At 42.5% G+C, this 17,835-nt stretch overlaps 1 protein-coding gene and 1 long non-coding RNA gene across 2 annotated transcripts in view; one reads left to right on the top strand and one right to left on the bottom strand.

Annotated features, from left to right (window-relative positions):
* Nucleotides 1-17,835, top strand: part of LOC137874632 (ADAMTS-like protein 1) — a 72,144-nt gene that overhangs the window by 15,842 nt on the left and 38,467 nt on the right. The window contains exon 2 of the mRNA XM_068713477.1: nt 16,558-16,674. Within this exon, the coding sequence (XP_068569578.1) occupies nt 16,558-16,674 (117 nt within the window). The remainder of the gene's footprint in view (nt 1-16,557; nt 16,675-17,835) is intronic.
* On the bottom strand, nt 10,260-11,502 carry LOC137874908 (uncharacterized). The gene is made up of 2 exons (XR_011103354.1): nt 11,043-11,502; nt 10,260-10,460 (listed from the first exon to the last, which is right to left on the bottom strand). It is a non-coding gene; the product is annotated as an uncharacterized lncRNA (long non-coding RNA).

Here is a 17,835-nt window from a genome sequence, read left to right as displayed (position 1 = left end):
ATTGACTACGGTCCAAAACTCAATGGACCCTCTGATTTTCAGTTTTTCGGCTCTGGTGGCTACGTCTCCCTTGTGTACATTCATACTGTACTGCAGTATATTAACTTGAGATTTTCCACTTCTGACTGCGTGTAAGTAACACAGGCTGAACTAAATGATTTATGCGATACCTTCCTGTCGCCGTGTGTGTTAGCGCTGTAAATCGAGCATGATCTATCTCCCAAAAAAATCCTGCAGGATGGAGAGAGAGCGCAGAGTTTGCACACTCAGGTCATACCTGCTCCTCCTGACAATGAACCCTCGATTCAGTGCCTCAACTTGTGTCGATTTTATCGCTGCTGAGAGACGTCTTTAAACCACTTGGATGCTCTTAGGTTTCATGCCACCAGGGGTTTGCTCTTCACTCTGGAAGGATAACTTTTCTTGCACAAACTGAAGCCACAGCCAGCAGGTTTTAAGAGTCAGATCCCTCAAATCACAGGGGGAAGCTGCCTTAGCCAGCTAGCCTGTCAAGTTCGTCCTATTGAGAGTAGAACTGTAGTCGCTCTTTAGGGAAGGCATCACTATTGTAATACCATCAGGGCAGTTTCTGTCCGCACAGTTCAACTGAAAACCATCGGTAATGTTTTTTTTATCCAGTATTCATTTCAGAATACATCATGCTGTCTCCCATCAAACAAAGTGAATAGGTGCCCAATGGAGTAGGCTGTGATATAATAGAAATTATGTGATTTTAAAAAAAAAAAAAAAATCTCTCAGCCTATGATGTCAGGTCGGCGTGCCCCAGAGTTATGATGGGGAACAACTAAAAAAGTCTTCCCATAGCTGCAACGGTGTTTTGTCAGTACTCTTCTGTGAGCTTTGTGCGTTTATGACTCGCCTGTTTCTGAAAAGGGAAGGACACGGAGCGGGAGGCGCCCGGTGATTCTTCAGCAGGCGTGTACTGTAGCTGTGCCCGGCAGTGCCAAACCCCGCTCCCTGCTGAGATGACCCTGGGCACACGCTCCAGCTGTGCAAACACAGCCGCATTGCTGAGCACACACTCACGTTCAGGCTGAGCCAAATCCAATTATTTTTTCTTTTCGTTTCATTTCAGTAGCGCATATTCAGCGAACTTTCCTCGGTGCGTATGAGTTGCGCTGCCAGGCTGAACAGGGCTGACAAACGCACCACTGTGGCTTTTCCCCTCTTCGATGTTTCTCTCGTGTGAACATCCCCCATCCTTGTCAGCTTAATTTCTCTGCTTTTCGCTGATTTTTTTCTTCCCAAAACTCTGCCGTGACAGTGGGCATCCCATTTTGTTTGAAGGACAACCACCAAAATCAACATGGAGGGGATGCGAGCCGCGCCATCGTCGGCCGGTGGACACAGACGGCGGGCAAAAAAGTGTTTTTGTCAGGAGGGCTCAACCCATTTGAACACAAGCACCCAGCCTGTTGTGCTTCAGGTCATGCTAAAATCCAAGAAATACGAGAAGTCAGATGATCATACCGTCATATCAAGTTTTAAGGAGACATTGAGGTTACTCACACATATCCTGCGGGCATGTAGCAACATCAGCATTCATTTGTAGTTTCTCACCTGGCCAATAAAGCACAATACTCACTCTTCCATTACTGGTCTCCACCAATTTCTGAGAGAAATGTCGGAGTCTTTAGCGGCTAATCTGTCAGTCGTTTGCTGCTGGGCAGGTAGCACACTGCTGTAGCCTTAAATTACGGTCATGAGAGCTTTGAGAGTGAATCAGAAGAGACAAGTTCTGAGGGGGTGAAGCCAAAGCACATTGTGTAACAATGGCCCAAAGAAGTGGTACTATAAACATAAGTTTCCAATAAGTTTCCAACTCGCAACGTTGTGTAACTTCCCCTCAATCTCGAACATGTTTCCAGGTAATACAACCGTCTGACACTGCACAGATTTCCGCTCTACATGATTCAGAAGAACTTACAAGCTGGGAACGCTGCAGCCCCACTCAACTGATAAAGTAGTTCAATTGAATCTCACTTGTTTCCAGCTTGGTGTCACTATAGGCCGCTCATTTGATCTGTTTACCACGTATCTGCAGAACAAAAGGCAGCTCCCTGCCTGGTTCTAGGAGAACAAAAGCAGGAGACGAAGAAAAGTATGGACTATCACGTTGCCGTCAGCTTGACGAGCTGAGAGGCCGCATACATGAGCTGACATTTTAATGGCTGCAACCTTGATTCGCAGTCTTAAATGCTGAGGAGAGAATATTACCACAAGTATCCAATTCCAGTTACAATGACACACACTAGAAAGCAACACATTTTGCATGCCGTACTTATCCTCTCACGTAAAAAATTACACATATTTGGAAACTGTCAGTGCACCACTGGAACAAGTCGAGCGTTATCTTGACTGACAATAGCTTGTTTAGGAAAGAATGTATTCAATATTGTTGAGTGAGATCTGTAGAGTAAACACCTACAATTCAATCTTATTTATATATATAAACTGAGCGTAGTCGACGGCAGGAGAAGCTACTTTTGGTTCTGCTGTTGCTTTGGAGCGAAATGATTTTCCTGAGATAACAGAGCGCTTGTTGGCTGGGCCCACAGGGAGCCCTCGTTGCAAAAACAAACATATGATATGCTGCCTCTCACCGTCGCTGGGCCCATATGGGAATGACAACATCCCAGCAAGCCTAGAAATCTCTATAAGGATATTACCATAGACACAGAGAGTAAACACAACATCATTTACATGACAGTCTCACACACACAGACACATGCAGGACATAAAATTAGACAAACAGTAGTGGACCCGCACATGGTGTCAGATAAATCTCCACGGCGTGTTCAAGAGTTCAAATGGCGCCGCCAATCTGTCTCTTTAATACTAGGGGAATGTGGAGGACGAGATGTGCCAACTCACCCCCTCACCCGCTCTCTCCCACCCGGCAACCCCTCCCTTCAAACGCCACTTTGGCTGCGTCCCAGATGTCAGGACATCATTCGTCAAACCGCACCCTCTCGCTGGCAATTACACAAATATGACAGGGATGTTTGAACAACTTTTCTTGACGTGCTATCATTGTCGCAAGTCTTGGCAATCATCCTCCGTTATTGCCGTCAACCACCGAGGCTTAAGACACTTGTTTTCTGCTTTGTCTATCATGCTGAGATGCATTTTTTTAGGGTTATGTAATTAAGGTATACTTGATAGCAGATTTGCTGAAAGACTTTTTTTCCTGCTCCTTTAGTTTGTAGAGCATCTTTCAGTGTTGTTGTCCGTCAATCTTCTGGGATAATTGCACCCGCTGGAATCTCTGCATATTGACAAGACAATGGACGGACAACATTAAGCTGTCACATTATGTTGACTCTGCCATCGTAGACCGGTGGGGAAATACGTTGTCGTCTCTGATCTGTTCCGTGTCTCTCAGATATAGTTCCTAGGGGGTTTGTCATATTTATGAGGACAAATAGACAAATCGCTGGGTTTCCCCAGCTCGTCTGTCAGAGCGATGGTGATGTTGTGGTTTGTTTGGCTGCAGGAGAATGTCGAGTCAAGTGGAGATGTCTGGGAGCGTCTGCCAGACGGAGACTAAAAGTGAATCTTGTTATTGTCAGTATATATCTGAAACTGTTCACAGAAGCATGGCACTTTACTGGCCAAAGCTGCCTGTATATCTATCTAAGAATCTATTACAAATTAATTATAAAATATGTGTAAAACGTCTGATGTGGATTGATTATATACCGTATTTTTCGGACTATAAAGCGCACCGGATTATAAGGCGCACTGTGAATTAACGTGTCTATGTTCACACATAAACCGCACCGGATTATAAAGCGCATTAAGCAAAACAACACAGTCCGGTAAATCAAACTTTATTCAACTCAGTTGTAACAACAAATACCGGTACAGAAAAATACACTCACTTATCGATTCATTCCTCTTCCACAAATCCATCGAATTCTTCATCTTCAGTGTCTGAGTGAAACAGCTGTGCGATTTCGGCATCAAGAATGCCCGAATCCCTCTCGTCATTTTCCGAGTCAGTCTTGTTGCCGTTATCGGTACTTGGCTGTTCAGTGATGATTCCAGCTTTCGTGAAAGCTCGGACGACAGTTGCGACCGATGGTTACTTGTTGTGCTTATCGATCGATTTTGACTTTTACTTTAGACATTACATTCCTGTTACGGGGCCGATCAGGTAGTGACACAGCGTACCGTAATGCTCCGAATATCCATTGAGCGGAGCGGCTTCGTTGCTTACCAAAGTCGTACTTACACATTTCGACAGATTTTTGAGCGCATTGTACCACATAAAATCGATCAATAAGCACAACAAGTAACCATACATAAGGCGCGCTGGATTATAAGGCGCACTGTCAATTTTTGAGAAAATTTAAGGATTTTAAGTGCGCCTTATAGTCCGAAAAATACGTACATATAATTTACTTTGTTGTGTTGATTTTAAATACACAAGAGGCATACAGAGGCTCCTATACTGTAAGTTTTACTGTAAGTTTACAAAAAACTTCATTAGATATATCCATACCCAAGATGAATAAAAATGAGGGAAGCAAACATTCAATGTAACAATCATAATTGTAGGTTTACCAGCCTAAATGCAGTGGTCACATATCATTCTGAAATTAAAGAGTACGTTGGCTTTGAAAAACGTAATCACCAAACAAATTCTCAAAGAAAATCTCCCAGAGCCATAAATCAATGACTTGGGTTCTATAATTTATAAAAAATATGGCTGCAGCTCCGTAGTGTTGAAGGATGCGGTCACTATCGAGCACACACTAAAGAGAAAGCAATTGACAGAAAGTTTAGGTCTAAGTAACAGGCAGAAAACCTACAGTTAACATACTAAATTCTTTCCACTTGGTGCCCAGTGTGCAGCTGGCTTTCACTAATGCCAAACACAATTTAAGAATGGAGGGTGGATTATGGAGCAGGGGGCTGGATAGTTAAAGATGCCACGCTACAGGCAGGGCAGCATTTCATTATTTGCCTCGCTGCCAGCCAGATGAGATCAGGGCTTGAGAATGCCACAGAATATGGAAATTAAGATTGTTCGATGGTCAGGGCAACTCCACAAATGAGGGGCTTAATTTGGGAGCAGGAATGTAGCAACGATTCGGCGGTAACCGCAGACGGCGCTCTGGAGAGGACCAGGGCTTTCATGGCGCATGTTGATGTCGGCGAAAACGGTTTAGAGAACTCTGCGGAACAAATTTGCTGGCCTTCGCTGTGGCATGAGAATGGGTTCTTCACAGATTTCACTTTTTTTTTTCTCATGTACTGGTAAAGTGTCCTTTGCAGTGCCTTGCTGAACACCACCGAGGTTTAATCTTTTCGGCCCTCAGTGAAGTGCGGTCGTGATTCTGGCCAACAGCTTGCCAGGTTTGTTCTTTGTCTAGTTCAAAGAAAACAGCGCTGACTGGATTGGTCGTCTGGGAGGTCTGGCATGGACGGCTTTGCATAAATTTCGTGGTGGGATCCACGTTTGGGATATCGCCACTGTCAATTTTGCAGAGGCTTCCATTGGGATGTTATATTGAATACATGGGTCAACTTGGAGAAGTGACCACATCTTAGGATGCTACTTGATTTTGTGGCCCCTTGAAAATTGTCCAAAGAGTTACCAAAGTCTAGAATGTGCTGCACCACAGGTCAACATTCAGAAGACTTAGAATACTGAACAGAAACATTTTTCTGACATATTGGCAATGTAGCCCAAATTTCTTGTTGTGGGATTTCCCAAATGTGTTTCAACAGTCTTAAATAAGACACAAAAACGTGAACAGTGCACTTTTCATTTGAGGTACCATTTCTGTTTATTTTTTAAATGGAAAAGTTGAGCTCCCAGGTCAGTATAAACTTCAAATGAGCCGGTTGAATGTTCTCAAACTTGTACTCCCACTCATTCATGATGAGATGTTTGTTCTTAGAGTAAAAGGGCAGTTTAGTTTACAAAAAATACACTGACGCTTATCAAATAGAGCGTTATTTTGAATGTCTTATTAAAGTATAAAGTGGTGGCAGTAAAAGTAAATAAATTGTGACATCAAAATTGTATTTTGATTGAATGGAAAGTTTTATTTTTTATATCACCTCTCTGATGAGGGAAATGACTAAAACCTGAATGGAAAGTTAAGGAGAATTCCTGGGGCGCCTCTACAAAAAACCCATATAAACCGTTATCATCAATCATCCTGTGACAGTCACCTTTATGTGTGAAAAATTACCCTGGTGTTTTGAATCAGTCTTGCAGCAGCACACATGCACCACAGTGAACTCGTTGGCCTGCTACATGTGGAACATCGTGTTGTAATTGTGCCACCCAGCTGTCAATTATAATCCTTCTACGAATTGATATGATGAAGGAGGACAGATGTTTGTATGTGTGTGTGTATGTGTGTGTGTGTGCGCAGTATGCATTTATGAACAAAATTCTGAATGGAAATCCACTGCAAAGATATGTCTCCGTCTGTCTTTGTGTTTACACACTGGCCATCACACACAGCTTCATTACTGATGGAAGGTCACAGTGACTTAACGCCAGTGAGAGACCCGCAGATCGGCCAATGAATCGATCAGACTAGTGAAATGCTGCGATTGAGAGCTGTGACACAGCTGCTGCAGACTCCAGTCTGTCCATGTCTGATGGTTGGACTGCTGCCAGCGTTGTGTTAATGTGATAGTATGCAGCGTTCACTCTCTCACTATGCAGCAGGGACGGTTCTCAGTGATGCTTTCAGTTAGTTACACTATGTGTATGTGCTGGATATTGGACTGACTTTATATACTTATTCACACCAAACATACAGCATGCTTACAGATATCAACAAGAATGTTTACCGAGTTCACCAGCTTAGTTTTGAGTGTTTGCATCCTAACATTTGCCAATTTGCATTAAACACAAGCTCATGGAAAAATTATTTGTTTTGTAGGTAATTCATCATAAATCAACATATTGTACTAATGATGATGGCGCTAGATGAAAAGTCAAGGGATCACCAAAGTCTTTATAATTCATCCTGGGGGAGACAGGACCGTGTGGACCAGATTTCACGGCAATCCATCCGGTAGTTGTTGAGACATTTCACTCAAAACTCAGATTCATCCTCTGGGGACCATGCATGTCTGATTGTCCCAAATCATCTAGTAGACGTTGAGAGATTTCACTGGATGAGTGAATGTTATGACTAGCTGTAGGCTCGAGCTGAAAAGTCACGGTATAACCAAATGAATTGTGATTCATCCTTTGGGGACCATGATTCTTTTTCCCAAAATTTCACGGCAATCCATCTTGTCGTTGTTGATATACTTCACTCTGAAGCCATGCCGTGAGCATGACTGAAATGTTACTCAATTTTACTCTCTTTGGTTATATTTAATGTGTGCAATAGCTTTGACAGGTAAGGCTTTCCCTAAATAAAAAGAAAAGCCAAAAGCTCTTTATATAATTTGACTTGAACTAGTTGCACCAGTTCAGGGAATTGGCCACAGACAGAAAAGCTTTATTTGATATAATCCTGTATTTATTTTGCTCAAATTTCCTCAGATAAGGTTGTTGTATTTCTCTTCATCTCTAAAAGTTGTATACCTGCCCAGATGGTTTCTTGAGACCACCTATCCCTGCCCCCTCAATGTAATTGATAACATTTGGAAGCCCCTCTTTGTGGGAAACTAAATGATGGATTTGGCCAATTTGCTTTTGAGCCTATAAGGTCTGTAAAGACGGAGGAGGTGGAGATGGATGATCTTGGGAAACTGACTCTGTCTCACCCTTTTTTGAAAACGTGATTTGGACATGATTGTCCACCCTCGCTTGCTTGACTTTCACACGCTTACATAACCTTCCTTCCCGCTTGCGTTACAAGCTGGAATCGGCCATCCATCATGAGAAAAGGCAGTAGTCAGAGAAACAAGTGTTTTTTTGTCTTTAAGTGGGTATGATGGAAGATGCAAACTGGGTGGATGTCATAAAGCAGAGCTATTATGTCAGCTGAGGCCTCTCAGCTGCTACTTTTTCTTTCACTCATTGGACTGCTAGCTTGGTACAAATTATGCTGGACCACAGGGAATTAACAAAGAATTTGAATCTAAAGTCATGTCATTTATTTTCGGTTCTTTTATGTAGTCTTGACAAGCTACTTTTACTTGCTGCTGTTACTGATGTACTGTATAACCAATGGGTTAGCTGTGTCACTCCCATCATCGGGCTCCTCTTATTGTACTTTACTTTATCTTTCAGAAGGGCCCGCTTTGTTTGGACACAAGTAACACATCTAGTAGTAACTTCCCTGTCCAACAGCTGCGAGTCATCCAGTCTTATTTTAAAGCTGCATGAATTAGTTTTTTTGGCTGCGTACTGTAGCGGCATAACTCCACAAAAAGTGGATCATCACACACGCATTTGATACATTATTGACTTATGATGTTGATATTGCTGGCGAGTTGGCAAACCGTTGCGTATTCATGCACCCAGAGTAATGGAGCAACATCAGTGTTTATTTGCAGTGCAGCTTTAAAAAATAAACCATCAGAAGAGATGATTAGAGATGTAGCTATTTTAAATTGGTTCACTGGTTAATTGTTTTTATCTGGCTACTTCTGTCTGTCTAGTTCATATAGAGCGCTGCGTAAATGAGTCCTATAACACCAAAATGAGATGGCATTTTTGCACTAATGGATGCTTTAAATAAGGGCGGTTGTTAACACAAGGTTAAGAGATTTTCAAGTTTTGTACTACGATATAAAATACCCTTCTCGTGAATTTTGACGTGTCTTAAAAAAGGCAGATGCTAACAAGTGTTCATTTTTAGCCATTCATTTTAACGTTTTTACTTCTGCCGATTTTATTCACGCTCCAAAAATCATACAAGTGGTGTTTATTTGAGAAGATTATCTTGCCAAACAAAACGTGTTATGAACTTGTGTTTGCCACAATGTTTATTCTCTGCAATGATCCAAAATCAAATCAAGAAATCCCATTGGCTTTTTGTCGAGGGAACCAATGTGACTCCAGTGTTTCGACCAGTGAGTCTAAAAGTATTCTTCATATTGCCCGCATACCTTTAGGTTGCTTGAATATTTTCCACATGGAGAGAAATGCTGCTATCCAGATTTGTAAGGAGGCCTCCTGTAACCACTACATCACTGTGACATTTTCTGCACAGCTGCTTGACTTGTGTGTTTTTCTCTCACCAGCTCAAACAGGATCTTTGTAGAACACAGCAACACCTTCCCTGTGATGCTTCCACTGTACAGAATGATCCCATTCAATTTCCAATCAAACATTTCAGTGGCATAACTGCCACTGAGGTTGAATCATGTCAGCACAGTGTCTGTGGTACACAGTATGTATTGCATTAAAAAACACTTGGTTTCGTGGTCTTACAGTAAGGAACGCCATGCTGTTCCTTAGGCTGTCAAAACTCTTTTGATGACCTCATTAAAAACCTCCACATTAAACGTAATAGCAGTCGTTACCTGAGCGGAGAAACCGCACCGTGTCTGGTGCAGAGATTAATGTTAGCGGTGGAGCTATTTTTGCATTGAGATGTCTCCCTGCTGGTTAATGTGTTACAAAAAGCACTGGATTTCCTAGCTCCATCTGTTTGTATTGTAAGCCAGGAGAAGTCAGCACAGGGGTGTCCCACCACATAATTAGCCCCCGACTAAAGTCGAATCTCCACGATGAGCCCTTGTGGCCCCGCACATGGTCGGCAGGTGGACTAACCTGTCTACTTAGCAGGAAACATGCTACCTGCTAATGTGGCACATTTGGACCGGTCAAGCGCTCGAGTTGCAGTCGGCTTGTGGTCAGCTCGGAAAGTGAGGAATTGTGATTTATTGTAAGAGCACAGCCGGTGTGAGCATTACAGTATCTGGTCTCTGTTTGCATTGCAGGCTGATATTCTGCGGTAGAGAAAGGGATTCTCTCAAAAGCCAGAGGATGGTTGAAGAAAAACGGCTGGTGACAACTGTGGTATTAAATGATCGATGATGACCTCTTCAGATGACTGTTGCTTTATACTGAAAAGCCACAGGACACAGTCGATGTTGTTCCTTCTTATTAACTGAAGAGACATTCACATCACAGATATGAGATGGTATCTTCTCATCAAACTCTTTGCCAGAAAGTGATCTACTAATGAATACTAACTGTTCCTTTTAATGTCTAAGGATTTGCTCCGCGTGCTTTTTATGCTCATCATCACAAATGAACGTCAATTAAAAAGTTCACATCAATAATCACACCACTCATGAACACTTAATGCACATTTATTAAAAACGGAATAGCAAAAAGCTATTATACATATTTACAAAGCTTTAAAATAGTCCACTTTGTGTTGTAAATGTAAGACTTTTAATTGTTGTCATGTGACAACAGTCACGTAGGCAGCATTCAATGGTGGCAGGTGTTGATGTCTTGCTTCATCATCTGCTTCCTGTCAGATGATAAACACCTAAAAGAGTAAAGCATAAACGGTTAGAACTTATGCACCCAAGGATTCATCATGTGATTCTGCTGGTGTTGACTGATGCTGCAGTATGCAGGCTGAAGTCCAGTCAGTTATGATACTTAGTGGGCAAACGACGTACATAGGTTTACAATGTACGTCACTCAGGCACCCTTGCTTACGTCTGAAGCATGACTGTTAGCTTCTTGAAGAGCCCAATAAGCCGACACTGATAACGGTGGCCATGTGAGATTTTTATTGTTCTGCTTTGACAAAATAGTAATAGCCTCTTGCAACACACCCTGCATCAACAACACCTCCTTTACCTTCAATAACTTTCTTCTGTAAAATAAGAATTTACCAAAAGCTTTTTTTGTGTGCATCTTTACTAAGTATTAGTTGGTACATACTGTCTGCAATTAACTAAGTAGGGTGCAATTAAAAAAAGTTAAATTTCAACAATTTAAAAGTAGGCAGCAATTAAATACTTTTTTCATCAGAATTATTGTGTAGCTTCCCTGTAAAAAGGTGGACTTGAATTAGAATTTTGAAGCATTTTCTGTTACATTAATGAAGAACAGCTCTCACCTCTTTCTCCTCATTTGCTAACTCGGTCGCTGGTTTGTTCTCCAAGCGCTGTAAGTAGCCTTTAAGATCCTGGCAGGTGGAATGTCGTCTGTGACCTGTCCATTGAGGATTTTTGTCCATTATCATCCTCCTGGCGTGCAGCCTGCTCCTCACAAAAGCCATCTCCGGAGGGAACCAGTCTTTGGAGCTCCTCTTCCTCACACTTTGATATTTTTGGGCCTCTTCGCCGTGCCTGTACCTGCACTGGACCGACGGGAGGCTGCGACGACGTTCAGGGGAAATGACCAATCCCACTGCCATGGCTTTGGAGAAGCAGAAGTAAACACCTCACAACCGAATGTGCTTCTGCTGGTGTCTGTTGTTCGAGCAGCGCTGCACGGTTTGTCATGCAGCGTCGGGAGTGGAGAGAAGAAACAGTGTCGCTGCAAGTCAAGCGTTACGCGGTTAAAGTCTTGCGTTTATTGAGGATATTGACACCATCAGCACTCTTATCCTCTCTGTCTCAAGTTTATGACACATCGGGCCAATGGAATTGTTCATCACACTATCTTTCTGACGTCTGTATGATCCTCTTCATTCTTCAACCATATAAGGGTGTAATGCCCCACACACATCAACATATGGGTTTACCGTACTGTCCCACAACATGATGAAATTAGTCCATAAAGTCTCAAAAGGCTAATCATTATAAAGTCTGCTGTTTGGCTCGTGTCATCCCCTTAGAAATGGATAAGGTTAGCTGCTAATTTGAACATGCGCCACTTAATGATCAGTGTCACATATAACTATCAATAAAAAACACAGTCCATACTGCCATACATTATTATTATTAACGCCCATCAATTGACATGACCTTTCTCTTCCATTCTGTCTAGAATTAATTGATCTGTCCCCACACTCTTTTTTGCACCAGTATCCTGTTTAAACGGGAAATGGAGCAAATGAAACGAGTAACATGCTGTTTCATGGGGACTTTGAACGGCCGTGTCAAAGAAGTGCACGCATCATTAGGAAGGTGCCACGCATCGTTATGAGACATTAAAACATGAGAGTAACGGAGCGTGAACGCGAAGGGATGTGATGACAGCGCCAGGAGCGTTTTTCATCTATCAAAGGTAACTGCACTTGGGAGACGGACGTCAGTAAATCAAGTTGAGAGAAATCTGGCAGAGAAATTCGGGGGAAGGTACATCTTCAAAGGCGGTTCGGAGGAAGAACGTGAAGATAACTACATAATCCATCAGGAATCAGAGAACGTGATGAAAGTGGTGTTTCACTTTTTATTTAGTCTCCCAGAGAGCTTAGTCATGAGCTGTTGCATCGCAGGTATCCTGTGTGAACGCCCAAAGTGAAAAATTGAAACTGTCAGTGTTTTCTTCCTCTTTTACACAGAATAGTGGGTTGTTGTCTGAGGCGAGCCAAGACTCTGTCATGGCCTTTTTATCAGTCCTGAAATCCTGAAGCGGCCGTGTGCTTTGGTCTGTAATGAGCAAATATCAAACTAAGTGCCCCATAATCCCATGGTCCCTTCATGGTGAGCGGAACAATCCTCCAACGGATCGATTTGTGGGGGCCGGGGGACAGATATGGCAAAAGCCCTGGGATGAGAAAAAAGGGCACCCTTTTTTCCTAGAGGAAGGGACAAGGAGGGGGAAACGAAGGCCACAATGTTTCCTCCTCCAAAATGTGTTAAGTAAAAACTCACATAAATCCCCTTGAAAGTGGATTAGCAAAAATATCTTTTCCTCTTAGGTTTCATTCAGACAGGAGCCAGTCTCAAAAAAGTGGTGTCCTTATCTAAACATTGGACGGAATCTTATTAATCAAAGGCAGCAGTGCACGAAACATAAGTCTAGGGTTTGGCCTAGTGCGGCATGGTAAAAGTCACTCGCTTTTCACAGTTTCCACCCAAACAGTGGAAGCTGGCACCACGTTATAGGAAAGCTCAATTATAATATCAGGTTGGTGTTATTACTGTTGATTATGTGCTTTTGAAGACCTGACTTGCCCCCAAGTTCACTTCCTCTCCTCTTCCCTGGTTGAGACGTGCTCTTTGAAATCTAACCCGCCTTGGAGGTTAATGAATCACCGGCCTGGTTCCCTGTTTTATTTTCAACCCTTGGCCTTTGTCACATTGACGCACACATGCGCACTCACGCACGCATTGGATTTGAGCCTGTAGTTTTGGAGATCAGGATGCCCGGCGGAGTTGGTTGCTTCAATCACCGCCTCCCTGCAAACCAGCAGTGTGTGTTTTCTTAACCCCTGTCATGTTCATTTCAAATAAACTCAAGCATTGCCTGAGTTGGTGCATGCATGTACAGAATCTAACACATTCACATTAGATCCCAGAGAGGAAAAAGAATCAATGTGTTGATGTTAAAGAAGGCTCCCCCCCATCAATCTATAGTTCATAGGACTTCAGATGTCAACTGTGTCCTTTAAACAATTACATTTTTACCATGCAACTTAGGTTTTATGATATTTATTCCTAAAATACCTGCACTTGGTAACTAAAGTGTGATTAAGGCTATAATGCCTTTTTTTTTGGCTACTTGGTGGCAGCAAACATAGCTGTAAACACCACATTGGCATATTATCAACTTATAAATTTGTTTTGGCTAATGTGCTAGCAAAGCAGTTTCCTATAAACACATTCAGCAGATATGTAGCAACATTAGCATTCATTTGGAGTTTTGTTCCTGGCTTCCAGGCAAATGTAAGTGTAATATTTACTCTTCTTTTACCACCAACTCCTGAGGGAAAGATCTGGCTCTTTAGCAGTTAGCTAATTGGCATTAAACACAACGTCTAAAACCCAAACATTTTGACTGTGCGGTGGTGCAAGACGAAAAGGTAGGGGATCACCGAAATCATTAGGATTTATCCTCTGGGGACATTGAACGTCTGTACAAAACTTCATGGCAATCCATTCTACAGATATTTCAGTCTGGACCAAAGTAGTGGGCCGACTTAGAGCCACGCTGCTAGTGTTGCTATTGCAAACAGTGGAACATTGACTTGAAACTTTTCACAGGATGCATTGACTTTTTCAGTATTTGACCAAAACCTATGACATTTCCTTTACCTCCTGCCTACAATGTCTCTCTTGTACAGGAATGTCACACTACCTGTATTGCGTACAAATAAAAATATCAGTGGGCGTAATCCAGGCAGCAAATATGTTAAAAAATTTACGTAAATAAAGGATTTTGTCAGTGTTATCAACCCCCTTTCTTTACACGATAGTGTAACCCAGCACTTTGGACCCTCTTTTGAAATATCCAGTCCCCTGCCAGATCCTAATGGTTTAGTCCAGTGGGGGTGTGCAGGATGCTTGACATTGGCACCGGACAGCCAGTTTAGTTTGTTTGCTTAGGGAAAAGGGTTTGATAGATCCCCCTTTTGAGACGGCAGCGAGTGAGAGTGTAGCTGTCATGCACCATTAGCCTGTGGCTCAGTCTGGGTCCAGCGTATCGCACGGCCTTCAAGGAAGATGGATGCAAACTTCAGAATGGAAATGGTTGTCAGATTTGTCTGGTGTTAAGACACTAAAAGGGTGAGAAAATAATTTCTGCAGACGGTGTAAAAAATCTCTTGAGAAAGAAGCAATCGGCATGTTCATCTCGACCGGGCCTCTATTTAGCCTTGAGCGAGGACATCTGGTGACTTAAGTGGTTTTCAGCACATCTTAGCCGACACACACACATCAGCAAAGCTTCTCTTAATGATTGTATGCTTGACTTATGTTTGCTTTACCCCTGGCTTGTAGTTGTGCAACAATTTAATTTTCAGCATCGATAGCAGAAAGGACACGCTTCAGCGGAGATCTCATGTTATATTCAGGCACCCAATAGTTGGCCGTATTATGATAAAGGTTTTTCATATCACTTATTTGGTTTCCCATGCTAAATGCATTCAAGTCTGTGGGGTATATAGTTTAGAAGTTTTTTTTTTTGTTTTTTTTAACTGCTGAGCCATTCTGAGAAACACATGCTGTATTAAATTTGCTGTGTTTTACTAGTTTCTCACAGGTAACATGAGTTTTTACACTTGCAGAGCCCAACACAGCTGCTTTGCAGGTGACTAATTATAAAACATTACATTTGTAACTTACAATAAGTGCATTCAACCATGTGAGTACAACAACAACAATTGCAAAAATCATGCAACTACATCAACTTCATCAAATATGCTGAGAGCTACATCTAGAGACAACAAGAGATAAAGAAAGTTGTTTTTTTTAAACATTTTTTATTTTTATTTTATGAGCTATGTTACACCCGGAACATGAGTCTTTAGTCTGTGTCGGAAGATGAAAAAAATATTTTATTAATTTCTAAAGAAACAGACAAAGTAAAATGTTACGTCGTGGCTCAACAGCTGCCACATGTGCACATCCGTACCCCATGAAAGTCTGCTTGCACATTATGATCTTGGTCATCCGAGGAGGCTTCTGCCCACATTTTGCTGCAGTGACTTATGTTGTTACAAATGCCTCCACAGTGTAAGTGACTGCAGCTAAGCGGTGCTGAGTGTAGGGCTTTGGACCAGATTTGATTTGTCTTATTTAAGAGTCCACTCTGTGGCTCTTTCGCACACAAAGCTGGTGTAAGTTTTGCTGCAGTTGCTGAGCAGCCCTTTTTTTTTTTTTTTTTTTTTGCCCCAAAACAAAAAAATCTGCAACCCCCCCTACGATGCGAAAAAACCCCTAAGTACCCCAAACCCACATCCCCTGCTCGGCTTCGCTCTGCCTTGGCAGAAGCCCGGGAGGCAGGCAGTTGACCCGGGTCATTACAGAGTGTTTATGACCCACGGAGAGTAGCCGAGGGCCTCCGCTCTGTGAATTTGTGCATCCTGGAGAATGCGAGCCCTGTTGTGCTGCTAATGGGCCCTATCCATGATGCACCTCGACCCCCACCCGTCTCCCAGAAGAGCTATGTTACATCGTCTTCTGATATCAGATCTCTTCTGCTTTGAATTCCCCCAGGGCCCATAATGGTTCCCCTCATCAAGAAGTACGCGCGGTTGAGAGCACTGACCAAAAGAGGAAAAAAAACCATAATGCTCACTAAACGATTGCAAATAGAAACATAAGTTCTATTACAATAGACTTACTTTCCCACCATCACCATTGCTGCAGAGTGGTGAAATAGCATGGTCCGGTGGAAACACTACGATATGAATAACAAAGGGCTTGTTGCATCACTGGGCTCTGGTTTAGTGTATTCGGTTCCTCTTTCTTTTTTCCTTTCCCCCATATGGAAGACCCATACTTTAATAATAAGTGATAAAACATGGTTTGTATGTTTAAAGGCCTGGTTTGTAACTTGTGTGTTGTTTTATTTTTCTTTTGCTCTGTTTTGCCTGCACTACTTATTTAGTTCTCATCGTGAAACCCCAGCTGTCACAGGCTCCTCTGGCTGCGTCACACTGCCTCTTTTTGCGTATGTTTGTCGTCAAAAGGTGGTGTGTTGACCTGAAGGACGCCTCTGAAAGATTCTTTGTTTTTCAGGTTGTTGTTTGGGCCAACGATGGGGACGCAGTGTTCATCAGGGAATTCACTCTGATTCGACGAGACCACCTTGCAGAAGAGCCTCTCCATGACTCCAGCCAAAAACCAGAAGACCCTGTAAGTCCCTGTTCAAAAAAACTAAAAGAAACTTCACTCATTGGTGAACTCCTCCTGCAAACTTCCAATCTCTAACAGCTCCCCCCCTTTATAACTTAAATAAGAAATAAATTGAGGTGTTAGATAAAACTAAATCAGCCAGTTAATCTATTACGTGGTTTACGCACCACACCAGAGGAGTGAGAACTCTGCCATGCTACACCTCAGTAATGAACACAAGTGAATGATGATTGTGGGACATTGGGAGTGAAGGGCGGGCTGACCTAGCTTGATGTGAAACAGGGCTGCAGAGGCAAACACACGCACTTAACACATTCAAGGGTGGGGTGGCTTCTTTTTTTTTTTTTTTGCATCGCATTACTCCCACTCTGTCATCACCTTTGATGAGACATGAGTCCCGGCCGCAGCAGTTTTCTTGAGCCAATATCTCACCCAGATGTTTTATCTAATTAGGTGGGAGGGAGGGTTGAGCTGCCGTCGTCACAGAAATCGACGTCCGGTTGGTCTATCTCTTGGTCCTGGTGTAATTTCAGAGGGATCTCTTAAATTGAACAGTATTACGTTATCACCAGGAATGCTATCTTGAGGTTATCTTGTCTATTTGCTGTGAGGACATTATGTTATTGACCTGACTCCGATATTCCGGTCTCCATGCACTTTCTTGCATGTATGACGTCCTCCATGGGGTGAAAGGTGAAATGTCCTGCTTACACACCTTTCACAAGCCTCCACGCTTGAGTAAATGACCCTTTGACTTATCATAGAGAATATTCAGCAGCCCTTTGAACACTGATCAAATAAAGTGACATTTCTTTTGAAACCGATGATCTGCTTGAACTCGCCATATCAATTTTAAGGCAGGATCACGAGGGCTTACTTGAACATTCACATGTGCAGGATAGCCTTACAGATCAGCGGCGGCCAGAAGTCATCTTCAGTTTTAAGAGGGGATCAGAGATGATTCTGGTACTGGTCTCATTCTCTATTATTAAGTGTAATATTCATGTTAACTGTCATACCAAGTGACATGTATTTGCCAGTGTTTTGTTCCATCTTTGCTTTATGCATGCTCTTTTATATCCCAAAGGCAGACTTAATGGAAAAAACATTTAAAAACAATCCGAAGTCAAGAATGTAAGTGCTGTGGTACATGCTTAGAGT

The sequence above is a fragment of the Cebidichthys violaceus genome, unplaced genomic scaffold (genome assembly GCF_023349555.1).
Source record: "Cebidichthys violaceus isolate CVI_PGR_0920_01 unplaced genomic scaffold, fCebVio1.0.p SCAF_19, whole genome shotgun sequence".
NCBI classification, from domain to species: domain Eukaryota; kingdom Metazoa; phylum Chordata; class Actinopteri; order Perciformes; family Stichaeidae; genus Cebidichthys; species Cebidichthys violaceus.
This window is presented reverse-complemented; position numbering and strand designations above follow the sequence as displayed.